The sequence below is a fragment of the Natator depressus genome, chromosome 6, assembly GCF_965152275.1.
Source record: "Natator depressus isolate rNatDep1 chromosome 6, rNatDep2.hap1, whole genome shotgun sequence".
NCBI lineage: Eukaryota > Metazoa > Chordata > Testudines > Cheloniidae > Natator > Natator depressus.
This window is the reverse complement of record NC_134239.1, coordinates 115,858,622-115,878,711: the sequence shown is the minus strand read 5'-3', so window position 1 is coordinate 115,878,711 and position 20,090 is coordinate 115,858,622. Positions and strand designations below refer to the sequence as shown.

The 20,090-nt window shown below is 37.9% G+C and overlaps 1 protein-coding gene across 3 annotated transcripts in view; it reads left to right on the top strand.

Annotated features, from left to right (window-relative positions):
* Positions 1–20,090, top strand: part of BRF1 (BRF1 general transcription factor IIIB subunit) — a 227,545-nt gene that overhangs the window by 73,730 nt on the left and 133,725 nt on the right. For all 3 annotated transcript variants that reach the window (XM_074956371.1, XM_074956369.1, XM_074956372.1), the window contains one exon: positions 7,798–7,829. In XM_074956371.1, the coding sequence (XP_074812472.1) occupies positions 7,798–7,829 (32 nt within the window). The remainder of the gene's footprint in view (positions 1–7,797; positions 7,830–20,090) is intronic.

Sequence of the window (20,090 nt, the reverse complement as noted above, 5' to 3'; positions counted from 1 at the left end):
CAGTGACGCTGTCATTTTTGGGAATGAGGCCTCCGGTATGGGGAAATTTCTGGAGTGGTGTATTATTGATTTTAGTAAAGCTTTTAACACAGCCCCACCTGACCATCTCATAAGCAAACTAGGGAAATGTGGTCTAGATGGAACTACTGTAAAGTGGCTGCACAACTGGTTGAAAAAGAGTAGTTATCAATAGTTTTCTGTCAAGATGAGAGGATGTATTTAATGGGATCCTGCAGGGGTCTGTCCTGAGTCTGCTGCTCGTCAATATTTTCATTAATGACTTGGATAATGGAGTGCAGAGTATGTTTATAAAATTTGCAGATGACACCAAGCTGGGAGGGGTTGCAAGCACTTTGGAGGACAGGATTAGAATTCAAATGACCTTGACAAATTAGAAAAATGGTCTGGAATAAACAAGATGAAATTCAGTAAAACAAGTGCAAAGTACTACACTTAGGAAGGAAAAATCAAATGCACAATTACAAAATAGGGAATATCTGGCTATGTAGTAATACTGCTGAAAAGGGTCTGGGGTTATAATGGGTCACAAACTGAATATGAGCTAACAATGAGATGCAGTTGTGAAAAAGGCTAATACACCCCAGAATGATATTTCAACTTGGGGGATAATTGGGAGTTTGGGGCAAGGGGGAACCGCCCCCCAGCACTCACCGGCAGCACGGGCTGGGACTGGGTTGCTCCACTTCCTGCTGCCCGGTGAGTGCAAGGCGTGCCCGACCCCTGCTGCAGTCTCCCAGGATTTAGCTCAGGGGAAGGAGTGGAGTGGGGGTGGGGCAGGGGTGGGGGCTTTGGGGAAGAGGTGGAGCAGGGGCAGTTTTCCTAGCCGGCTCAGCTGGCCAGGGGATCAGGCTGGCTGCTGGAGCAGCATGCAGCTGTGTAGGGCACCAGGAAATTTGGGGGCAATTTGGTGCCCCAAATTTCCTGGTGCCCTACGCAGCTGTGTAGTTTGTGTATGGGTAAGGATGGCCCTGCATGTTTTCACCAACCACCTCTCCCCACCCTCCTCTCTGCTTTCCATTTCCAGACATCTTTCCAGCACTTCCTGTTAGATGTCCCACTGCCGTCCCAAAATAATTGACCTCCAAACCCAAGCTTTTTACCTTTCCTCCTCATCTTTCTTCTCTACCACTGTTGACAGCTCCCTCCTCCTTCCTTTTCACAGGCTCTCAACTTTTGTGTAATCTTTGGGTACAGGGAGAAAGGGACCTTTCCCTTTCCTTTTCCTCTTTCTCCTCCAATCTATCCAGAACTCTGCTGCTATAATGCTGTTCTCCTTCTGGCTCTTCACATGTCTTTCTCACCCCTTTCTTGAATATCTTCATTAATTTCTTGTCCTTTGCCCATTATTAGCAAATTTGTTATCCTCGCCTTAAACACTGCATAATTGTATCCCTGCTTACAAGTTTGAACTCCCTTCCTTCTCTCCCCTCACTCTTTACACTTCTCCCAGTCTTCATGCTGTATTGCTTTTTTTGTCTCCTGCATCCTTGGCTTCACTCCTTTTATACTTCTGCTCCCTGTGAGTGGAACAATGTCTCACTTCTTGTCTGCCAACCCCTCTTTTATATTCCTCCTTAAACCTGACCTTCTGGGAATAATTCCTTGTTTTTCTCACCAGTTATTTTTCCTCTTGTTTTGGTTGGACTTTCTCATCTGTGGTAAATACAAGCTTTTTGGGACAGGGAATATATTTTGTTGTTTTGTAAACAGTTGTATGAATTGACTGTGCTATTATAAATAATCTGTACTATCATGATAGTAGGAGTAAGGCCTTCTAGATTTTGTTCTGTTGAGGTCTTCCTCTCTAAGGGTAATGTTTTCAAAGTACCTAAGTCTCATTGAAAGCAAACTGGACTAGGGTCCTTTGAAAATTTTACCCTAAATGATGAATGAATATGAAGATGATTAAGAAAAGCTTACAGCATTAACTTTGTAAAGTCTGAATTTTAGTATGTTTTGTGTATTCCTGTCACATACATTTGGGTGGCTGGTGTATTAATGTAGACTGGAAATTTGTCTCCTTTTTAATAGGCCTAATTAAATGCTTGTATAATTTTGAATTAACTCTACTAACTAAATGTTAATTACTGAAACAAAGGATGCAGTGTTGTGAACAGGATCACCATCAGAAGACCTGCCAGATTGTTAGGGATGTTGTTCAGGAAATGTGTTTCCTGCCTTATCTTTCTTATGTTCCTTATATATTTAGGAAAAAATGCTGGCAGCAAATCTGTTGAGATCAGTGGAATTACTTCAGCTAAATGGTTAACCTAGACAGGAGTTGTGTAATGGTGCTTTTCCGCCTTTAATAGTTAAGTATTTCAGCATATAACCATATGAAATAAAGGATTATTTCTAAAAAAAACATTAGGTTCTGTTTTTCATGTGCATTTGCCTACACAGACATAAAGTTAGGGTTTTGTGCAAATGACGTTAATGTTCACAAGTTGAGTAGTTAGACATCAAGTTGATTTGCATGCTCAAGGACAACACCTGTGTGCAGACTTACTTTTTTGCATATGGAAAATTGCAAATGTGGAGGCTGTATTTGAAAACTTTCCTCCCAGAATTTCAGAGTCAGGACTAATTTTTTTGCTAAATCTTTAAGATTTTATTTTCCAAAAAATACTTGTGTGGATTAAGTTGTATTTTTGTAATCCTGCAATTTAGTGTACGGGGGGGGGAAGAGGGAATGTGTATTTTTTGACAATTGCTGTCAATGAATTTTAACTAAAAGCTAATTAAAATTTGACAGTTTGTAAAACACCAAATCATAAATCATAACCAGAAATTCACCAGTTACACTAAAATACTGGAAGGCAGTATTGTCTAGTAGGTAGCTTACTGAACTGGAAGCTGAGGGATCGGGGTTTTAGTTCCAACTCTGCTCCTAAATTGCTGTATTACATGGGGCAGGTCACTTCACCTCTCTGAGCGTCTTTCTCCCCTCCCAGCCTTTGTCTATCATGCCTGTTCAGACTGGAAACTTTTAAAGGTAGGGACTGTCTCCACACACTGCCTATCACAGTGCCTCTTGGCACTAACTTTTAAATAATACTCTTCTATGTTGATTGAAAATTGGGGGGAAAATTAGTTTAGTTTTCATCAATTTTTCTGTTCATTTATTGCATTTCATCCAGTTTTTCTAGTCAGTATAACTTTTTTTCTTTTGCATTAACACAATTCTGAAGTGTTTCATGCAAAGATGATTTCATATTTACTGTTTGTGCTATTGGTGTTCGGGGAAAAAAAAAAATTCCCCATCTTCCATCTTTTCAAAGAACCTAAGATAGTCCGTCACTACTTGCCATTTATTGACATGTTCTCAATGAATGAATTGTAACCATGCATCCTTTGGAGTGAGTCCCTTTTCTAAGGGTATGCCTTTCTTTCAGTAAGATACATTGCAATCTCGACTGAGGGATCTGATACTAAAAAATACAGTACTGTGTAAAAAAAGAAAAATGCCAATAAAAATGATTAAAATCTTAATGTTTTGAGAGAAACTTACAAAATCCAGAAAATTCAAATAACAAACTGCTGACTCTGTTCTTACCATCATATACGGTTCCTAATTTTTCACGTTGTTTAAGCACTAAGGGCAATGTGCTGCAAAAGACTTTAGATACAATAGCATGAGATAATTTACATGAAAGTTTCCTGGCTTTTGTAGATTTAATCAGACCATTTAACTAGGGTGTGTGTGTGTGTGTACTGCATTATGTTTAGTGGTTCTTCCTTTAAATAGATTTTGTGTGATCAATCTTGAATGTGTGTCTATAAATAACTTTGCCAAATGGCAGTCTTGCTTCCTGGTAAAAGCTAACATTGAATGTTCCCTGTATGGTGTAGTCACCCTTACTTCTGCGCTGCCGCCTGCAGAGCTGGGCCCTCAGTCAGCAGCCGCCACTCGCCGGCACCCAGCACTGAAGGCAGCAGCGTAGAAGTAAGGATGGCATAGTATGGCATTACCACCCTTACTTCTGCGCTGCTGCTGGCAGGGCGCTGCCTTCAGAGCTGGGCACCCAATCAATAGCCCCTGCTGTCCGGCTGCCCAGCTCTGAAGGAAGCGCAGAAGTAAGGATGGCAATACCACAATCCCCTCTAAAATAACCTTGCAACTCCCCCTTTAACCACTTTTGGGTCATGACCCCCAATTTGGGAAAGGTTGCTCTTCCCTGTGAAATTGGTATAGCATAGGGTAAAAGCACACAAAAGACTAGATTTCATGGGGGAACCCCAGATTTCACGGTCCGTGACGCGTTTTTCATGGCTGGGACTTTGGTAAGGCCCTAGTTATCTTCTATTTTATGAGTATCTCTGATGTTAACAGCTTTCTTTCCTATTGAGAACTTTTTCATGTGCTAGCTTTGTACTTACATGAAAGTGCTGTTGTTTTCTGTCAGCTTTAACGATGCAAACATTTATATTGTTTATTAAAAACATGTTTTTTTCAGTTGTATTTCACATTGTCCCAAACTTTTCCACCCTCTAAAAATGAGCTTAAAAACATGTTTTTACATCTACTTCCTGTTGATAATTGCTCTCACCATATGCATAACATAGGCCAACCCATTGGAACTGAATGACTCAAATATCCCATTCCCCCTCCCTTCATTGTGGCAAACACACATCTAATCACTGAGAGATTGCTGCAGGCTAACTTATATGAGATCCAGAAACTCCACTTTTTTACTGTGATCTCTTCTTAAATTTCAGTGGACACTTAAACCAACTTCACTTGCACCAACTTCACCAAGGAGCAAAGTGGTTAAAACAGCTGTATTATTGTGCTAAATTGCATCACCGGTACCTGAACTCTAGTGAAAGTAAATTTCTCAACATATATCAAGTATTCTAAATGTATGCAGTGTGTTAAATATTTTTCTCTAGTAATTGAAAAGTTTTTTTTTTAAAGTAATGAAACTTGTGATTAATTGTTTTTTATTTTACATTTCAAAATAAAATCTCTTAAACAAGAGTAAGTTATAAGTAGATATATTAATTGAGGGGGAGAGGCAGCCTAGGTGGTTTAGTATATTTGTACACTAGCCTTTTATCTCTAAATGATCAAGAATGACTAGTAATTTTAAGTTCTTCAATTTTGGGTGTATTCAACTTCTGAGGCACCCTAAAGGGACTGGTTTTCAGAGGATGACTGCTCAGCACTTTGACAACTAGCCCTTCTAAGGTGTGTCAAATTGGGCACCCAGTAATTGAGGCACTCAAAATCATTTGTCACTTTTGAAAGCTTCGATATGAAACATTTGTGTCCCAAATAAATCAAGTTTTGGAGTGTCTTCCTACTTTCTGTTTGCAAACAAAATCACCATACAATTTGGATTGACAGGCAGCTTCCACTCAGGAAGGCTACTTGGCAGCAAAAGTTTTAAAAACCAGCTGTGTCTACTGAGTTGGGGTGGGCTGGGCAAAGAAAGAGTAAAATGCTAGTCTGGCTGTGTTTGAAGAGTTGTCAGTGGTTATGGCTCCTCTGCACTTCCATTTTTCAAGTCTTTTTTTTTTTTTTTTTACACTTTTCCTTTTTTTGATTGATGGAGGATAGGTCCATCAGTGGCTATTGGCTAGGATGGTCAGGGATGGTGTCCCTAGCCTCTCCCTGTTTGCCAGAAGCTGGGAATGAGCGACAGGAGATGGATCATTTGATGATTACCTGTTCTGTTCGTTCTCTCTGGGGCATCTGGCATTGGCCACTGTCGGAATACAGGATATTGGGCTTGATGGACCTCTGGTCTGACCCAATATGGCCATTCTTATGTTCTTCTTGCTTACACCAGTCCAATTGTGATCATTTCAGTAATTGCTTTGCTTGGACTTCTGTCTTTCACTAAAAAGCTCTAATTTTTTGCAGGTTATCTTTTCTGTCAGCAGTCTCTTAGCTAATTTGAATTTTGCTGACTTCTAATTGTATATGAGCTATATGATCGTAGCTAATTGAATGCCCAGGCATACTATTCTCCCACATTATTGAAGCTTCGCTTGTGCTAAGACAATAAGATGTGTAGAATTTTATATTGAATTTGTCAAATGCATGCAGAACAAATTTGGAATGTTGAGTCTGTATAGTTTTAATATAAGATAGAGATAGAAGTGCTGAGTGTAAGTGGTACAAATGTTTATGCATAAACCAATAGTTACCAGAATTCTTCCCCCCCCACAGCGAAAGAAAGCTGTTATATAGAAAAATGTCTGTACTGAAGAAGAGCTTTGTGTAAGCTCAGAAGCTTGTCTTCCTCACCCACAGAAGTTGGCCAATAAAAGATACTACCTCACTCGCCATATGTCTCTAATATTCAGTATTAATTTAATATACTTTATAAAAACAGGCTAAAACCTATATTACTACAATGTACTGAACTATAGTGAACTTACTTACCGTTGTTTTTATCATATTCATTGATTTGTCATGCATGTTGCTTTTTCTATTAAATTGTTTGTTTACTCTAAAAAAGAACATTTTTACAGTAATTAAACTAAAACCAGCTAGCTAAGAACATATTTAGTCTGTTATTCGGTTAAAAGAGAGATGTAATTAAGGAAAAACAGCCTTGATAAAAGCATCAAAGTCTAGAAGTTTTTAAAGCTGACACAACATTTGGCACTTGTTAGGATGAAATAGCCTAAAATTATCAAAGGAAATTTAAAGTTCTTAAAATATTTGTATAAAGAAACTTTTTTATTAAATAGACTTTTTGGTAGATTTGTGGTTATTGTTTTGGTGGTTGTGAATATTGTTTTATCTTTGTTTTTACCCCTACTATTTCTTTCCTTTTATTTAAGTACTGTAAGAGTAGAAAACATTTGTAAATTTACTCAACAGTTTCAGTAAAATCTTCAGTAAATCTCTCTAGTACCTTTCTGTTTTGTTCTGAATGTGTTTTTTTTCTTAAATAAATTGCAATAATTAAGTTGCTGCAGTCATTCTTAATACTACTAGTATTTTCAAACTAACATTTTGGGCCCAAACTCCCTTCCACTGTATGGTGTGAGGATGAAAGGAATGAAAATTCTGATATACTGACCCTAAACTGTTAGAGAGAGAAGAGTGAAGTCAACATGACATTCTCTTCCTGCACCCATATTCCTTTCCCATGGAAGACTCTCAGTCCTTCTGGCATGGAAGCAGACTGAGTGAGTGGATATACATTCTAGCAAAATTAATTTGGTTCCTGTTACATATTTTGTATCTTGCTCAGAGATGAAGAGGCAGGGTCTGTATAGTCAAGGAGCTGATGGCAGCATGGCTCTTAAGTGAGCTCTGCCTATGGGGGAGGTCTCATACAACAACATAGAGGGGCTGCCCATCTGTGTAGATGCCCTGAAATTAGCAGTTTCCTAGTCCTTTCCCACAGATTTTTCTGCACAATGAGAGATCAGATCCTAAATTGGCACAGAAAAAAGTGACAGATTAGATTTTGAAAATGAAGTCTCTCTTTTGTGCCGTTTGATGATTTCCAGAATACAGTATACAGTATATGTAGTCTTAGCTCGTTACTCAAGGGATTCCTTGTCTTTTTAGAGATGCTTCTCATACATATAAACCTTGTTTGTAATGGCACCTTGTATCCCATAGTGAGGGTAGGCAGGGCTTACTCAGGAGCTGAAACCAATGTGATTCTTTAGCAGGAATGCTGGATCAGACTACTTAATCCATATTCCTGCACTGCCACATGTAAATGATTTTATTTCTCCTTTTATAAAGTTGCTAATCAAATTATCAAATTTTACATGCATTTATATTCCTTGACTTTTTCACAGACATGTTACTTGACCTCAGTGACCTTCTTCAGGTATTGTATCTTTTGTTGTTTAATCTTTTGTTTCAAATATTAAACCTTAAAAATGAATACAAGCGAAGAACTACTAATGTGTGCTATTTGGGAAACCTTAATGATCTGTTTCTTTAAAGATTCTGGGCAGGGAAATCATAGGGCTTATAAATCAGAGTAATTATTCAGTGAAATTAAAAATCAAGTGCTTGGGTTTTTTTAACCTGACAAATAACACATCAGCAGTTTAGTATAATCTTTCCCCAGTGATCACAAAGTCACTGTAGTGGCACAAGGTCAGATTTCACACATTTTTAAAACAGCTGTAAGACCGAAATAATTTTTAAGTATAAATGGATCTGTAAAATATTGTGATATTTTTGTAAAATCTATTTTGAGTTGTGTGTACTTAAAGCACTTGTGGATATAGAGCTCTAAATGAGTGTGTGTGTATAATGTACACATTCTGTGTCTCCATATCATAAACATCTATTTTACATACAGTACAAGTAGGATGGTATAGGTTATTTTTGTCCTTGCAGCTGTCTTTGTAAATGGCATCCCTCTGAAGGTTATTTATTACACAAAGGAATCTGATGGAATTAGAATAATCTCATGCATCTTTAATTCTTAAAATAATGAACATTCTTCTAATCTGCTACAAACTTTGAATGGGTTAAGTGTGCTTAGTTATAACGAGAGAGAGAGAGAGAGTGTGTGTGTGTGCATGTGCGCATGTGCACACGCGCGCTGTGGGGAGGAGTGGGAGGTTTATTTCATTTCAAACCTAGAGATCTAGTGATTTCTTACATAGATTACTACTAAATAGAAAGAGAAGTAAGATGATGGAACAAATGTAATCAGAGGTATTGTATCTGCAGAAGATGCCGCAAATACAACAGGGTTGGCTTTCTAACGGCAGTAGAGCAGATTTGTTTCCAGATTTTTTTCTATATAATCTAATGAGAAAAAGGAGGAAGAAGGGACATTTGAGGACTTCAAGCCATTCGTTGGGGAAACTGAAGCAATGTAGGGTTGGGGATAAAAGTCATTTTTGGGACGAAGATGTAGTAACTAGTACCTTAAACTTGTAATTACAACAGAATGTATTTATAGCAGTAGGAATATACTGCCAGCCACCAGGATGGTGATGGTGATTGTGAAATGTTCAGGGAGATTAGAGAGGCTATGAAAATAGAAGACTCAGTAATAATGGGGGGTTTCAACTATCCTCGTATTGACTAAGTGTACATGTCACCTCAGGATGAGAAGCAGAGTTAAAGTTTCAACACATCATAAATGACTGCTTCTTGGAGCAGCTAGTCCTGGGACCCACAAGGGGAGAGGCAGTTCTTGATTTAGTCCTAAATGGTACACAAGATGTGGTCCAAGATGTGAGTGTAACTGAATTGCTTGGTTATAACGACCATGCTATAAATAAATGTATCATCCTTGTGTGTGTGTGTGGGGGGGATACCAAAATAGTCCACCACAGTGGCATTTAACTAAAGAAATGGGAACCACACAAAAATGAGGAAGCTAGTTAAACAGAAATGAAAAGCTACAGTCACAAAACTGAAATGCCTGCAAATTGCATGGAAACGTCTAAAACACACCACTATAGAGGCTCAATTTAAATGTATACCCCAAATTAAAAAACATAGGAAGGGAACCAAAAAAGTGCCACTATGGTTAAACAACAAAGTAAAAAAAGCAGGTAGAGGCAAAAAGGTATCCTTAAATTGGAAGTTAAATCCTATGGAGAAAAGTAGAAAATCTGGCAAAGATTTTCTGGCAAAGAAAAAAGAATCTGAAGAGCAACTAGCCAAAGACTCAAAAGCTAACAGCAAAAAATTTAAGTACATCAGAAGCAGGAAGCCTGCAAAACGAGCAGTGGGGCCGCTGGATGATCATGGTGCTAAGGGAGCACTCAAGGATGGTAAGGCCATTGTGGAGAAGCTAAATAAATTCTATGCATCAGTCTTCACTGCAGAGGATGTGAGGGAGGTTCCCACATCTGAGCCATTCTTTTTAGAAGACAAATCTGAGGAACTGTCCCAGATTGAGATGTCAATAAAGGAGGCTTTGGAACACTATTTAACATATCAATTTAAGTCATCAGGACCAGATGGTATTCACCCAAGAGTTCTGAAGGAATTCAAGTATGAAATTGCAGAACTACTAACTGTGGTATGTAACCTATCACTTAAATCAGGTTCCGTACCAGATGACTGAAGGAGAGCTAACATGACACACATATTTTAAAAGGCTCAAGGAGCGATCCTGGCAATCGCAGGCCATTAAGTCAGTACCAGTTAAATCGGTTGAAACTATAGTAAAGAACAGAATTATCAGTCGTATAGATGAACAGGATTTGTTGGGGAAGAGTCAACATGGCTTTTGTAAAGGGAAATCATAACTCATCAATCTGTTAGAATTCTTTGAGGGGACCAACAAACGTGTACTTGGACTTTCAAAAAGCCTTTGACAAGGTCCCTCACCAAAGGCTCTTAAGTAAGCAGTCATGGGACAAGAGGGAAGGTCCTCTCATGGATCAGTAACTAGTTAAAAGTAGGGCTGTCAATCGCAGCTACTGCTTGTGATTAATGCAAAACATATTAACTAGATTTTAAAAAAAGTTACAATTAATTGCAGTTTTAATACTGTTAATAATAGAATACCAGTTGAAATGTATTATAAATATATTTTGATGTTTTTCTACATTTTAATGTATATTGATTTCAATTACAACACAGATTACAAAGTGTACAGAGCTCACTTTATATTATTTTTATTACAAATATTTGCACTGTAAAAAGATAAACAAAAGTAATACTTTTCAATTTAAGACAAACAAGTTTTCATTTATGAGTGATAATGCTGCCCGCTTCTTACTTACAATGTCACCGGAAACTGTCGTAGCCGGCATTGCAAGGTATTTATGTGCCAGATATGCTAAACATTTGTATGCCCCATCATGCTTCAACGTATAGGCACTAAAGTTTTACATTGTCTTGTTTATGAGTGTAGTTAAAAAAACTTCTACATTTGTAAGTTGCACTTTCATGATAAAGATATTGCACTACAGTACCGTGCTACGTACTACAGTATGAGGTGAATTGAAAAATACTATTTCTTTTGTTTCTTTTTACAGTATAAATATTTGTAATAAAAAATAATGTAAGGTGAGCGCTGTACGCTTTGTATTCTGTGTTGTAATTGAAATCAATATATTTGAAAATGTAGAAAGAGATCCAAAAATATTTATAATACATTTCAATTGGTATTCTGTTATTAACAATGTGATTAAAACTGAGTAATCACAACTTTTTTTTAATCTCATGATTAATTGCAATTACTTTTTAAATCATTTGGCAGCCCTAGTTAAAAGACAGGAAACCAAAGGGTAGGAAACCAAACTGGTCCTTTTTCTGAATGCAGAGAGGTAAATTGTGGTGTCCCCCAGGGATATATACGGAGACCAGTGCTATTCAACATATTCATAAATGATCTGGAAAAAGGGGTAAACAGTGAGGTGGAAAAGTTTGCAGATGATACAAAATTACTCAAGATAGTTTAAGTCCAAAGCTGACTGTGAACAGTTAGCAAAACGGGGTGATTGGGCAACAAAATGGCAGATAAAATTCAATGCTGATAAATGCAAAGTAGTGCACATTGGAAATCACAATTCCCAACTATACATACAACATGATTGTATCTAAATTAGCTGTTACCACTTAAGAAAGAGAGCTTGGAGTCATTGTGGATAGTTCACTGAAAACATCTGCTCAATGTGCTGCAGCAGTCAAAAAAGCTAAGAGAATGTTAGGAACCATTAGGAAAGGGATAAATAATAAGGTAGAAAATATCATCATGTCACTATATAAATCCATGGTGCACCCATACCATGAACACTGCATGCAGCACTGGCTGCCCCGTCTCAAAAAAGGAGTATAAGAAGCAGAAAAGGTACAGAGAAGGGCAAAAAAAATGATTAGGGGTATGGAACAGCTTTCATATGAGGAGAGATTAAAAAGACTGGGACTTTTCAGCTTGGAAAAGAGACAACTGAGAGAGGGGAGATATGAGAGAGGTCTATAAAACCGTGAATGGTGTGAAGAAAGTGAATACTGAAGTGTTGTTTACCTCTTCACACAATACAAGAACCGGGGGGTCACCCAGTGAAATTAATAGGCAGCAGAATTAAAAGAAACATAAGGAAGTACTTCACGCAACATATAGTCTGTCTGTAGAACTCGTCGCCAGGGATATTGTGAAGGCCAAAACTATAATAGGGTTCAAAAAAGAATTAAATATGTTCTTGGAAGATAAGTCCATCAGTAGGTATTAGCCAGGATGGTCAGGGATGCAACTTCATGTTCTGGATGTCCCTAGCTTCTGATTGCCAGAAGCTGGGAGTGGATGACAGAGGTGGATCACTTGATGGTTGCCTGTTCTGTTCATTCCTTCTGAAGCACCTGCCATTGGCTACTCTCGGAAGACAGTATACTGGGCTAGATGGACCATTGGTCTGACCCAGTATGGCCATTCTTATGTTGATTTCTAATGTATACCAACTTCTAGGTTTCCTGTGTTTGGTTGAAAAAACAAATCTGTTACACAAAAGTATATACTACTACTTGATTCCTCTCCTGTTTTGATTATTTCTGGAACTTATTTTTTAAAAATTAAACATTTTTGACTTGGGTCATACTACTTACTGCACTGAAATAAAATCTACCAGTGTATGAAAAAATTCCTTGGTTGGTGCAGAAGAATGTGCTGAAGCTAAGAGCCTGTTCTCACTGTCACAGAAGTCAATGGCAAAATTCTTATTGACTTCCCAAAAGGCAGGTTGACGTCCCACATTTCCAGGTAGACAGACGCTGCCAACACAGCCTATCTGAGATCGGTCTCTTTAGTGCAAGATTGATGAACTGTACCCAGGGAAAATAGGGAAATCCATGTACTTTGCCATGGCCTTGAAATTTTTACCTTTCAAAGGACACCTCTGCTAAAATTCCCAAGTTTTGAGACACTGATAACATTAAAGTATGAGAATTTCATTTATTACATTCCCAAGGCAGAAAGTGTCAACCTGTATAGTTGAGCCATTTTTTAGATTTTATATACTGATCTTGTTAGAAAGGTAAGTCAGTTTTTCTTGATGAAACAAAATTGCTATTTTTGTGCGTCAAAGAAAACAACAATTTGAAAGGCTCAAAAATGAGTGCTTGCAAGACCTTTTGAACTGTATTGATTTCTTTTATAAAACCATTGGACCAGCTCTTAAGGACATGCCAATGGCAGATATTAAGTGGATGACATCTTGGATGCTCCCATAGAATTTCCTTCTTGAGTTTTCTCTGATAATTCCTAGTGGTACAATGGACCTGTGGAATTCCTGAAGGTGGAATGGCATCTGGATTCTCTCTGAAGAATGTTGCCAAGCAAAATACCTTGTAGAGTGTCTTCATATAAATTGAGTAAATTACTTAATACTTCAGGATGGACAGTCCATCCATCCATCCAGTTTTGTTTATTTAATATATCTATCATCGTCCCTCTCTTCATCCTACAGCAAATCAATAAAGTAACCATTATGCCTCTGACTACTAGGAAAAGAGAAGATAAATTACATCAACCAAAAGTCAAGGAACAAGCCCCATCCACTTCTACCTCCATCTTTTGTTCTTTCAACAGGGAGCATAAAGTGCAGCCTCATTCTTCCATCCCCTTAATGTAACTTATTTAATCATTTTTTCTTCTTCTCTAGATCCTTCTTGGAAGATAAGATCCAAGAGGAAAAACAAAAGCACATGGGAAGAGAGAAGATATTAAGGTGGGGGTGGAGGAAGGAAGGGAAGTAGAAGATAGTTCTGCTTTGAGGTCTACAGAGCCTGTGATTATATTCCATTTTGTGGGAGAGGGCTGTAGATTGTTGGCATCCTTTCAAGATTCAGTCCCTGGCTCTGGACCTATGTCTTTTTGAAGGCAGATGAGTTTTTTCCTGACTCAACTCTGCCTCCCTAAACTGTTGCCCAGTCTCTCTCCTGGGTTCACCCTTTTGAAAGGCTATGTGGATGTAAGTTTTGGGCTCATGGATCACTTTTTGTTCTTTGGGAAACCATAAATTCATAGATTCCAAGGCCAAAAGGGATCATTGTGATAATGTAGTCTGACCTCCTGTATAACACAGGCCATAGAACTTCCCCCAAATAATTCCTAGAGCAGATCTTTCAGAAAAACATCCACATCTTGATTTAAAAATTGCCAGTGATGTTCCAATGGTTAATTACACTCACTCAAATTTACACCTTATTTCCAATATGAATTTGTCTAGCTTCAACTTCCAGCCAGTGGATCATGTTATACCATTCTGTGGCAGTCTGAAGAGCCCATTATCGAGTATTTTTCCCCCCATGTAGGTGCTTGTAGATTGTAATCAAATCACCCCGTAACCTTCTTTGAGTTAAGCTAAATAGATTGATCATCTGGAGTTTATCACGATAGGGTATGTTTTCTTCTCCTTTAATAGTTCTTGTTGCTTTTCTCTGAACCCTCTCCCATTTATCAGCAGCTTTTTAAAATTGTGGACACCTGTACTGGAAACAGCATTCCAGAAGTGGTCAGATCAGTGCCAAATACATAGGTAAAATAACTTCTACTCTTGGTCAGTGTTGCAGTGAGCATTCTGATTATGTAAACCCCCTTCCCCCATCTTTTACAGATTCACTGCTTCCCAGGATAACATCTCCCATCCTGTATGTGTGACCTGCATTCTCTGCTATCCTGCACCCAACTTACCAAGCCACCCAGATTGCTCTGTGTCAGTGACCTGTCTCCTTGATTATGTACTATTCACTCAATTTGTCACCTGCAAGCTTTATCTATGATGGTTTTATGTTTTCTTCAGTCCATTGATAAAAGGGTTAAATAGCATAGTACCAAGAACCAGTCGGTGTGGGATCCCACTAGAAACCTACCCCCTTAATAATATTTCCCTGTTACATTTACATTTTGAGACCTATGAGTTATCCAGCTTTTAATCCATTTAATATGGATTAAAATACAGTTAATTTAATATTCTAGTTTTTTATCAAGATGATGTGTGCTGTACAGAAATCTAAGCATATTATAACAAAACTATAATCTTTATCAAACAAACTTGTAATCTCATTTAAAAAAAGATATCAAGTTAGTTGTACAGGATCTATTTTCCATAAATCCATATTGATTGGCATTAGTAATTACCTTTCTTTAATTCTTTATTGAGTCCCATATCAGCTCCTCCATTATCTTGCCTGGGATTGATGTCAGACTGACAGACCTATAATTATCCAGGTCATCCTCTTTGCTCTTTTTAAATATTGGTACAACATTATCTCTCTTCCAGTCTTCTTGAACTTCCCCAGTAGTCCAAGACTTACTAAAAATCAACATTCATGGTCTAGCGAGCTCTTCAGCCAGCTCTTCTAAAACTCCTGGATGCAAGTTATCTGGACTTGCTGATTTAAAAATGTCTAACTGTAATAGCTGCTGTTTAACATCCTCCTGAGATACTAATGGAACGAGTGTTATCATCATCATCGTATGATATGACTATACCATCTGCTTTTTGAAGTCCAAGTTCTTAGCACAAAGGGTTGTACTACTTGCCCATAAGGACACAAAGCCTTCTGATGCCTTTATAGGGCTACCAGTGGATATGGTCCCACATTCTTCACTTAGAAATCAAAGAAACTGCACTTTTAGTAGTGTACCTTCCTCTGGCATAAGGTCTGTTACAGACTTCATGCTGGTGGTGTAAGTAAGTTATAACTGGAGGAGTTTAACTATAAACTGGAGAGTTTAACTTCTCCTGAGGCTGGGCAACCCACAGGGATCCACAACTGTCCCTTGTGGGGACAGAACTGGGGCTATGTTTTCTTTATTTGATCTACTAAGCAGAGCTGGATGGCTCAATTCCATTTCACGACAACTTTCAGACATTTGAAATTTGTTTTTTGTTCTGTATTGGAACAAAACCTTGTCATAAATATAAAGGGAAGCTTAACTACCTTTCTGTATACAGTGCTATAAAATCCCTCCTGGCCAGAGGCAAAACCCTTTCACTTGTAAAGGATTAAGAAGCTAAGGTAACCTTGCTGGCACCTGACCCAAAATGACCAATGAGGGGACAAGATACTTTCAAATCGGGAGGGGGGGAACAAAGGGGCCTGTCTGTCTGTGTGATGCTTTTGCCAGGAACAGATCAGGAGTGTAAGCCTTACAAGTCCTGTAAAGTTAGTAAGTAATCTAGCTAGAAAATGCTTTAGATTTTCTTTTGTTTAATGGTTTGTAAAATAAGCTGTGCTGGAGGGAATGTATATTGCTGTTTTTGTGTCTTTTTGTAACTTAAGGTTTTGCCTAGAGGGATTCTCTGTTTTGAATCTGATTACCCTGTAAGGTATTTACCATCCTGATTTTACAGAGGTGATTCTTTTAAGTTTTCTTTAAATAAAATTCTTCTTTTAAGAACCTGATTGATTTTTCATTTTCTTAAGATCCAAGTGTTTGGGTCTGTGTTCACCTGTACCAATTGGTGAGATTCTTATCAAGCCTTCCCCAGGAAAGGGGGTGTAGGGCTTGGGGGGATATTTTGGGGGAAGACGTCTCCAAGTGGTCTCTTTCCCTCTTCTTTGTTTAAAATGCTTGGTGGTGGCAGCATACTGTTCAAGGACAAGGCAAAGTTTGTACCTTGGGGAAGTTTTTAACCTAAGCTGTTAAGAATAAGCTTAAGGTGTCTTTCATGCAGATCCCCACATCTGTACCCTAGACTTCAGAGTAGGGAAGGAACCTTGACAAACCTATTGATGATTTTTGCTAAGTGGAATTGTCTAAATATCTGTTTTCAGATGAGAAGGGTCACATTTTCAATTTAGGGTGGGATCTTCTTTGACCAGAATCCAACTGAAAGGCTTCCTGTCCACAACTTCAAAGAAATCTGTGTATCTCTGCAACATGTTTTGCCTTTGACAGAACAGCATATTTTGACACTAAAACGTTTAATCAAAAATGTTCTGACCAGCTTTTCTACTTGAGTGAGGCTATTCTTTCTCCTCCTCTTTAATCACTTGATCAGCCAGCAACAGGGTTACATATTCATTAACTGATGAAGTAGATATGTCAGGGGTCTTTGATTGGGAACCTTCTCTGCTTGTATTTTCACTTCTTGTTTTGTTTACAGGTACAGTTTTCTTTTGACGTAGCCTTGCTGGCTTTTGTTTTCTTTTCCATTGTGTAGTTGTTTAAAGGGTTGAGAAACTTGTCTAGCTTTGACCTAACTTTTTGTACAGTTTGGGTTTGCCCATAAGTTTCAGGATCCTGTCCTACCTTTCATCCAGAGAGAACTACTCAGCTAGATTTCAGATTTCACAATGTATCAAAAGGCTGGGCCTTTAATCATGGGAAATGCCAGTCTGTTTCTGGGTCCCCCTCTTTTATACCGTAGCATCATGATCTTGAGATGTGGTTACAACAGTCTTCAGACAGAGTAGTATTGGCAGTTCTCTACCTTACCTTTGATCTCTGATTTTATGTAGTGAAAATCTTCTCTTTAATATGGCTATATTGGTGCTTCTCATTATATAAGTCCTCTCTGTGTGTTACTGCCTACTGTCAGATATGTTGTCAGGTGGGGAAAGAGTTTGTACAAGAAGGGAAAACTAGTACAGTAACTGGTAATTCTGTTTGCAGTCTTTTGCTTCCACCTTCAAAAAAAAAAATCTTGCTTCTTTCTCTTAAGGTTGTTCTCTCAAGTGATATTTTCCTTCTTATGTGGATCTTTACTACTACTTACTATTTCCTCTAGAAGTTTGTTTACTTATATAAAAGTGGACTGGCTGATTCCTTTCTACAGGCCTTGAATGATTATTCTTTTATCTCCTTGCTTAGGTGGTATTATGTCTTGCTGTACGGTTTTGTTGTAGGACCAGAGAATAATAGTAATACAGCAAACAGAATTATCCAGAAGTAGATTCTTCCTTCTGAGGACCTAGATTGAGGAAGTGCTTTTCAGCACAAGATGGGAAAAAAAGGCACTTAAGTGAATTTTGATTTGAGTGATTGAAAAAGAAGTGGATTCATGTCTGTCATTCTTTGAATCAGAAACCAGCAAGCTTTCATTGGTGTAAGATTGTGATCTTGTGGTCCTTTTTTTCTTTCTTTGGTTAAATACAGTATTCTGGCTGTGATGGTCCAAAGAATGAAAAGCTTCAACCTACTGATCTGGATAACAAAACATTTAATATTAAGTCTTGAAACCTTTGGAGAGAATACTTAGTTGCTGGCTTCCTATATTAATACTTTTTACTCATTTCATGACACATCCAGGTTGACTGAATTTGCTTCCATTACCTCCATACAAATTTGTGTATTGATCTATTTAATTTAGACATCCTGGATGTGGTCCTTAGGCCCCACTGTACAATAAATGTTAATAGTAATGAACCAAATAACTTCACGTACATCTTCTCCAAACAATAGACACTGTCCTTAAATAGTCATTTTCTTTTCATGCTTCCTTTGTTATTTAGGCAAGCATCCATAGATGCTTTGAATTCTGACTGTCCAGTTCTTGGTCCTTCTGAAAAGAAGACAACCTAGGCCACTGTCAGTATACTCAATATTTTACTGGATTGTCTTACTTAGATCTTGATGAGCCTCTCTGGAAATTCACCATTGTTAAATAAATTTATCTGATTTATTGGATCAAAGATTAGGCACCTTTTGTCTTAGGCACTCTGGTCAGCTGCTGTCATCCTCCAAGGGGGTGGAGTGACTCTAACAACCTTGTGAATTTCAGATTACATATATCTTTCTGTGGAGATTTTTTGAACTGTAGCATGCTTTAGATTGATGACCTGTTCAACTCACTTGTCAGTGGTAAGTAGACCACTGTTCTTGTCCTCAAAAGCTGAAATATACATGTGGACTGTTATGAACGTGGACATTCAGACATGATGTGAAAAAAGGAAATAATGAAAAGAAAATTGAAGGGTGAGAAGATTTCCTTTCTCCTATGAGGTGTCACCTTAAAACATCTGAGGTCTGAAGAATGAGAACTGATTAAGTCCACACCTTTGGAGAAGTATAGAATCTGAAACGTAGAGTATATTAACTAGTCCTTCTACAGGTAGGAGGATCCCCTACAAAGGTGAAACTAAATCTTCATATTCAAATACGATATCTTAAGGAATAATTCAGCAGGTTGTTGATAAGGAAGAAGATCTTGATAGAATATGGTCCTTGTTAAGAAAATAAGGATAAAAAGGATTAGTTCATAGTGGCTTGGCAAGCATATAGTTTTTAGCTGAAAGATGCCTTTTTTGTGCTGCAGAATGTAAGATTTCACTTTTTAAAAATGTAGAGTCTGGTCTGTATGGTTGTAAAGAGAACCTTGTAAATGTGAGTGTGAACTTTTGCAGTGATTTCTGCCTAAGTCTGTAGATACCTTGAAACGTCTCTGAGAAAGGGATTAGGTGCTACTGCTCATCTGACTGGGACAGTGACTCTGAAGCCTAATGATAATTTAAACAGCTATTTTCTGGCTGATCAAAGCGTACAAACATGAACAATCTACTGTGAATGGCATCTTGTTTGGTGTTTTTGAGTGGGCAGAATTTAGGAGAATACCATTTATTTTTTTCCAGTTTGATTCGTGGATTTTGAGAGAGGGAATGGGACCACATCAGGTAAATTTGGAGTGTTCAGCCTTAAAGCTGTCTGACAAATGGGAGCAGTATAACAAGGCCATTGAAACTCATACTAGATGCATCTATTTTAATGGATAATCTTTCTTCCGTCACCATAATTAAGATGCTTGTAAAATTAGGGGTTTAGACATAGAAATGCTATTATAGTTTCTAAATTTGGGGAATTTAGCTAGAGGCATTGGAGAAAAGGGATTTAAACATTTCCCTATAAGGTTGTAGACCCTCACAAAAATTGTACTAGTGCAGGAGAACCAGAAAGTGAAACACACCTGTAAATGAATTGTTTTAATTGTCTATGTTGAGTGAAATGTAAAAATTATAAATAAATGCAAATGGTGAATGTGAAACTAGATTTTAAAAATTATTTCAGTTGTAATATCACCACCTTGGACTAATAATAGAGATTAAAAAAAATGTGGAAGAGCCCTCTTAAATTATCACGACCAGAGGTCCTTAAATGACACGTTTCAGTAATACATGCCTTTTATTGATTGCTGGGTTAGCCTTGTGGGCTCTTTAATTTCCA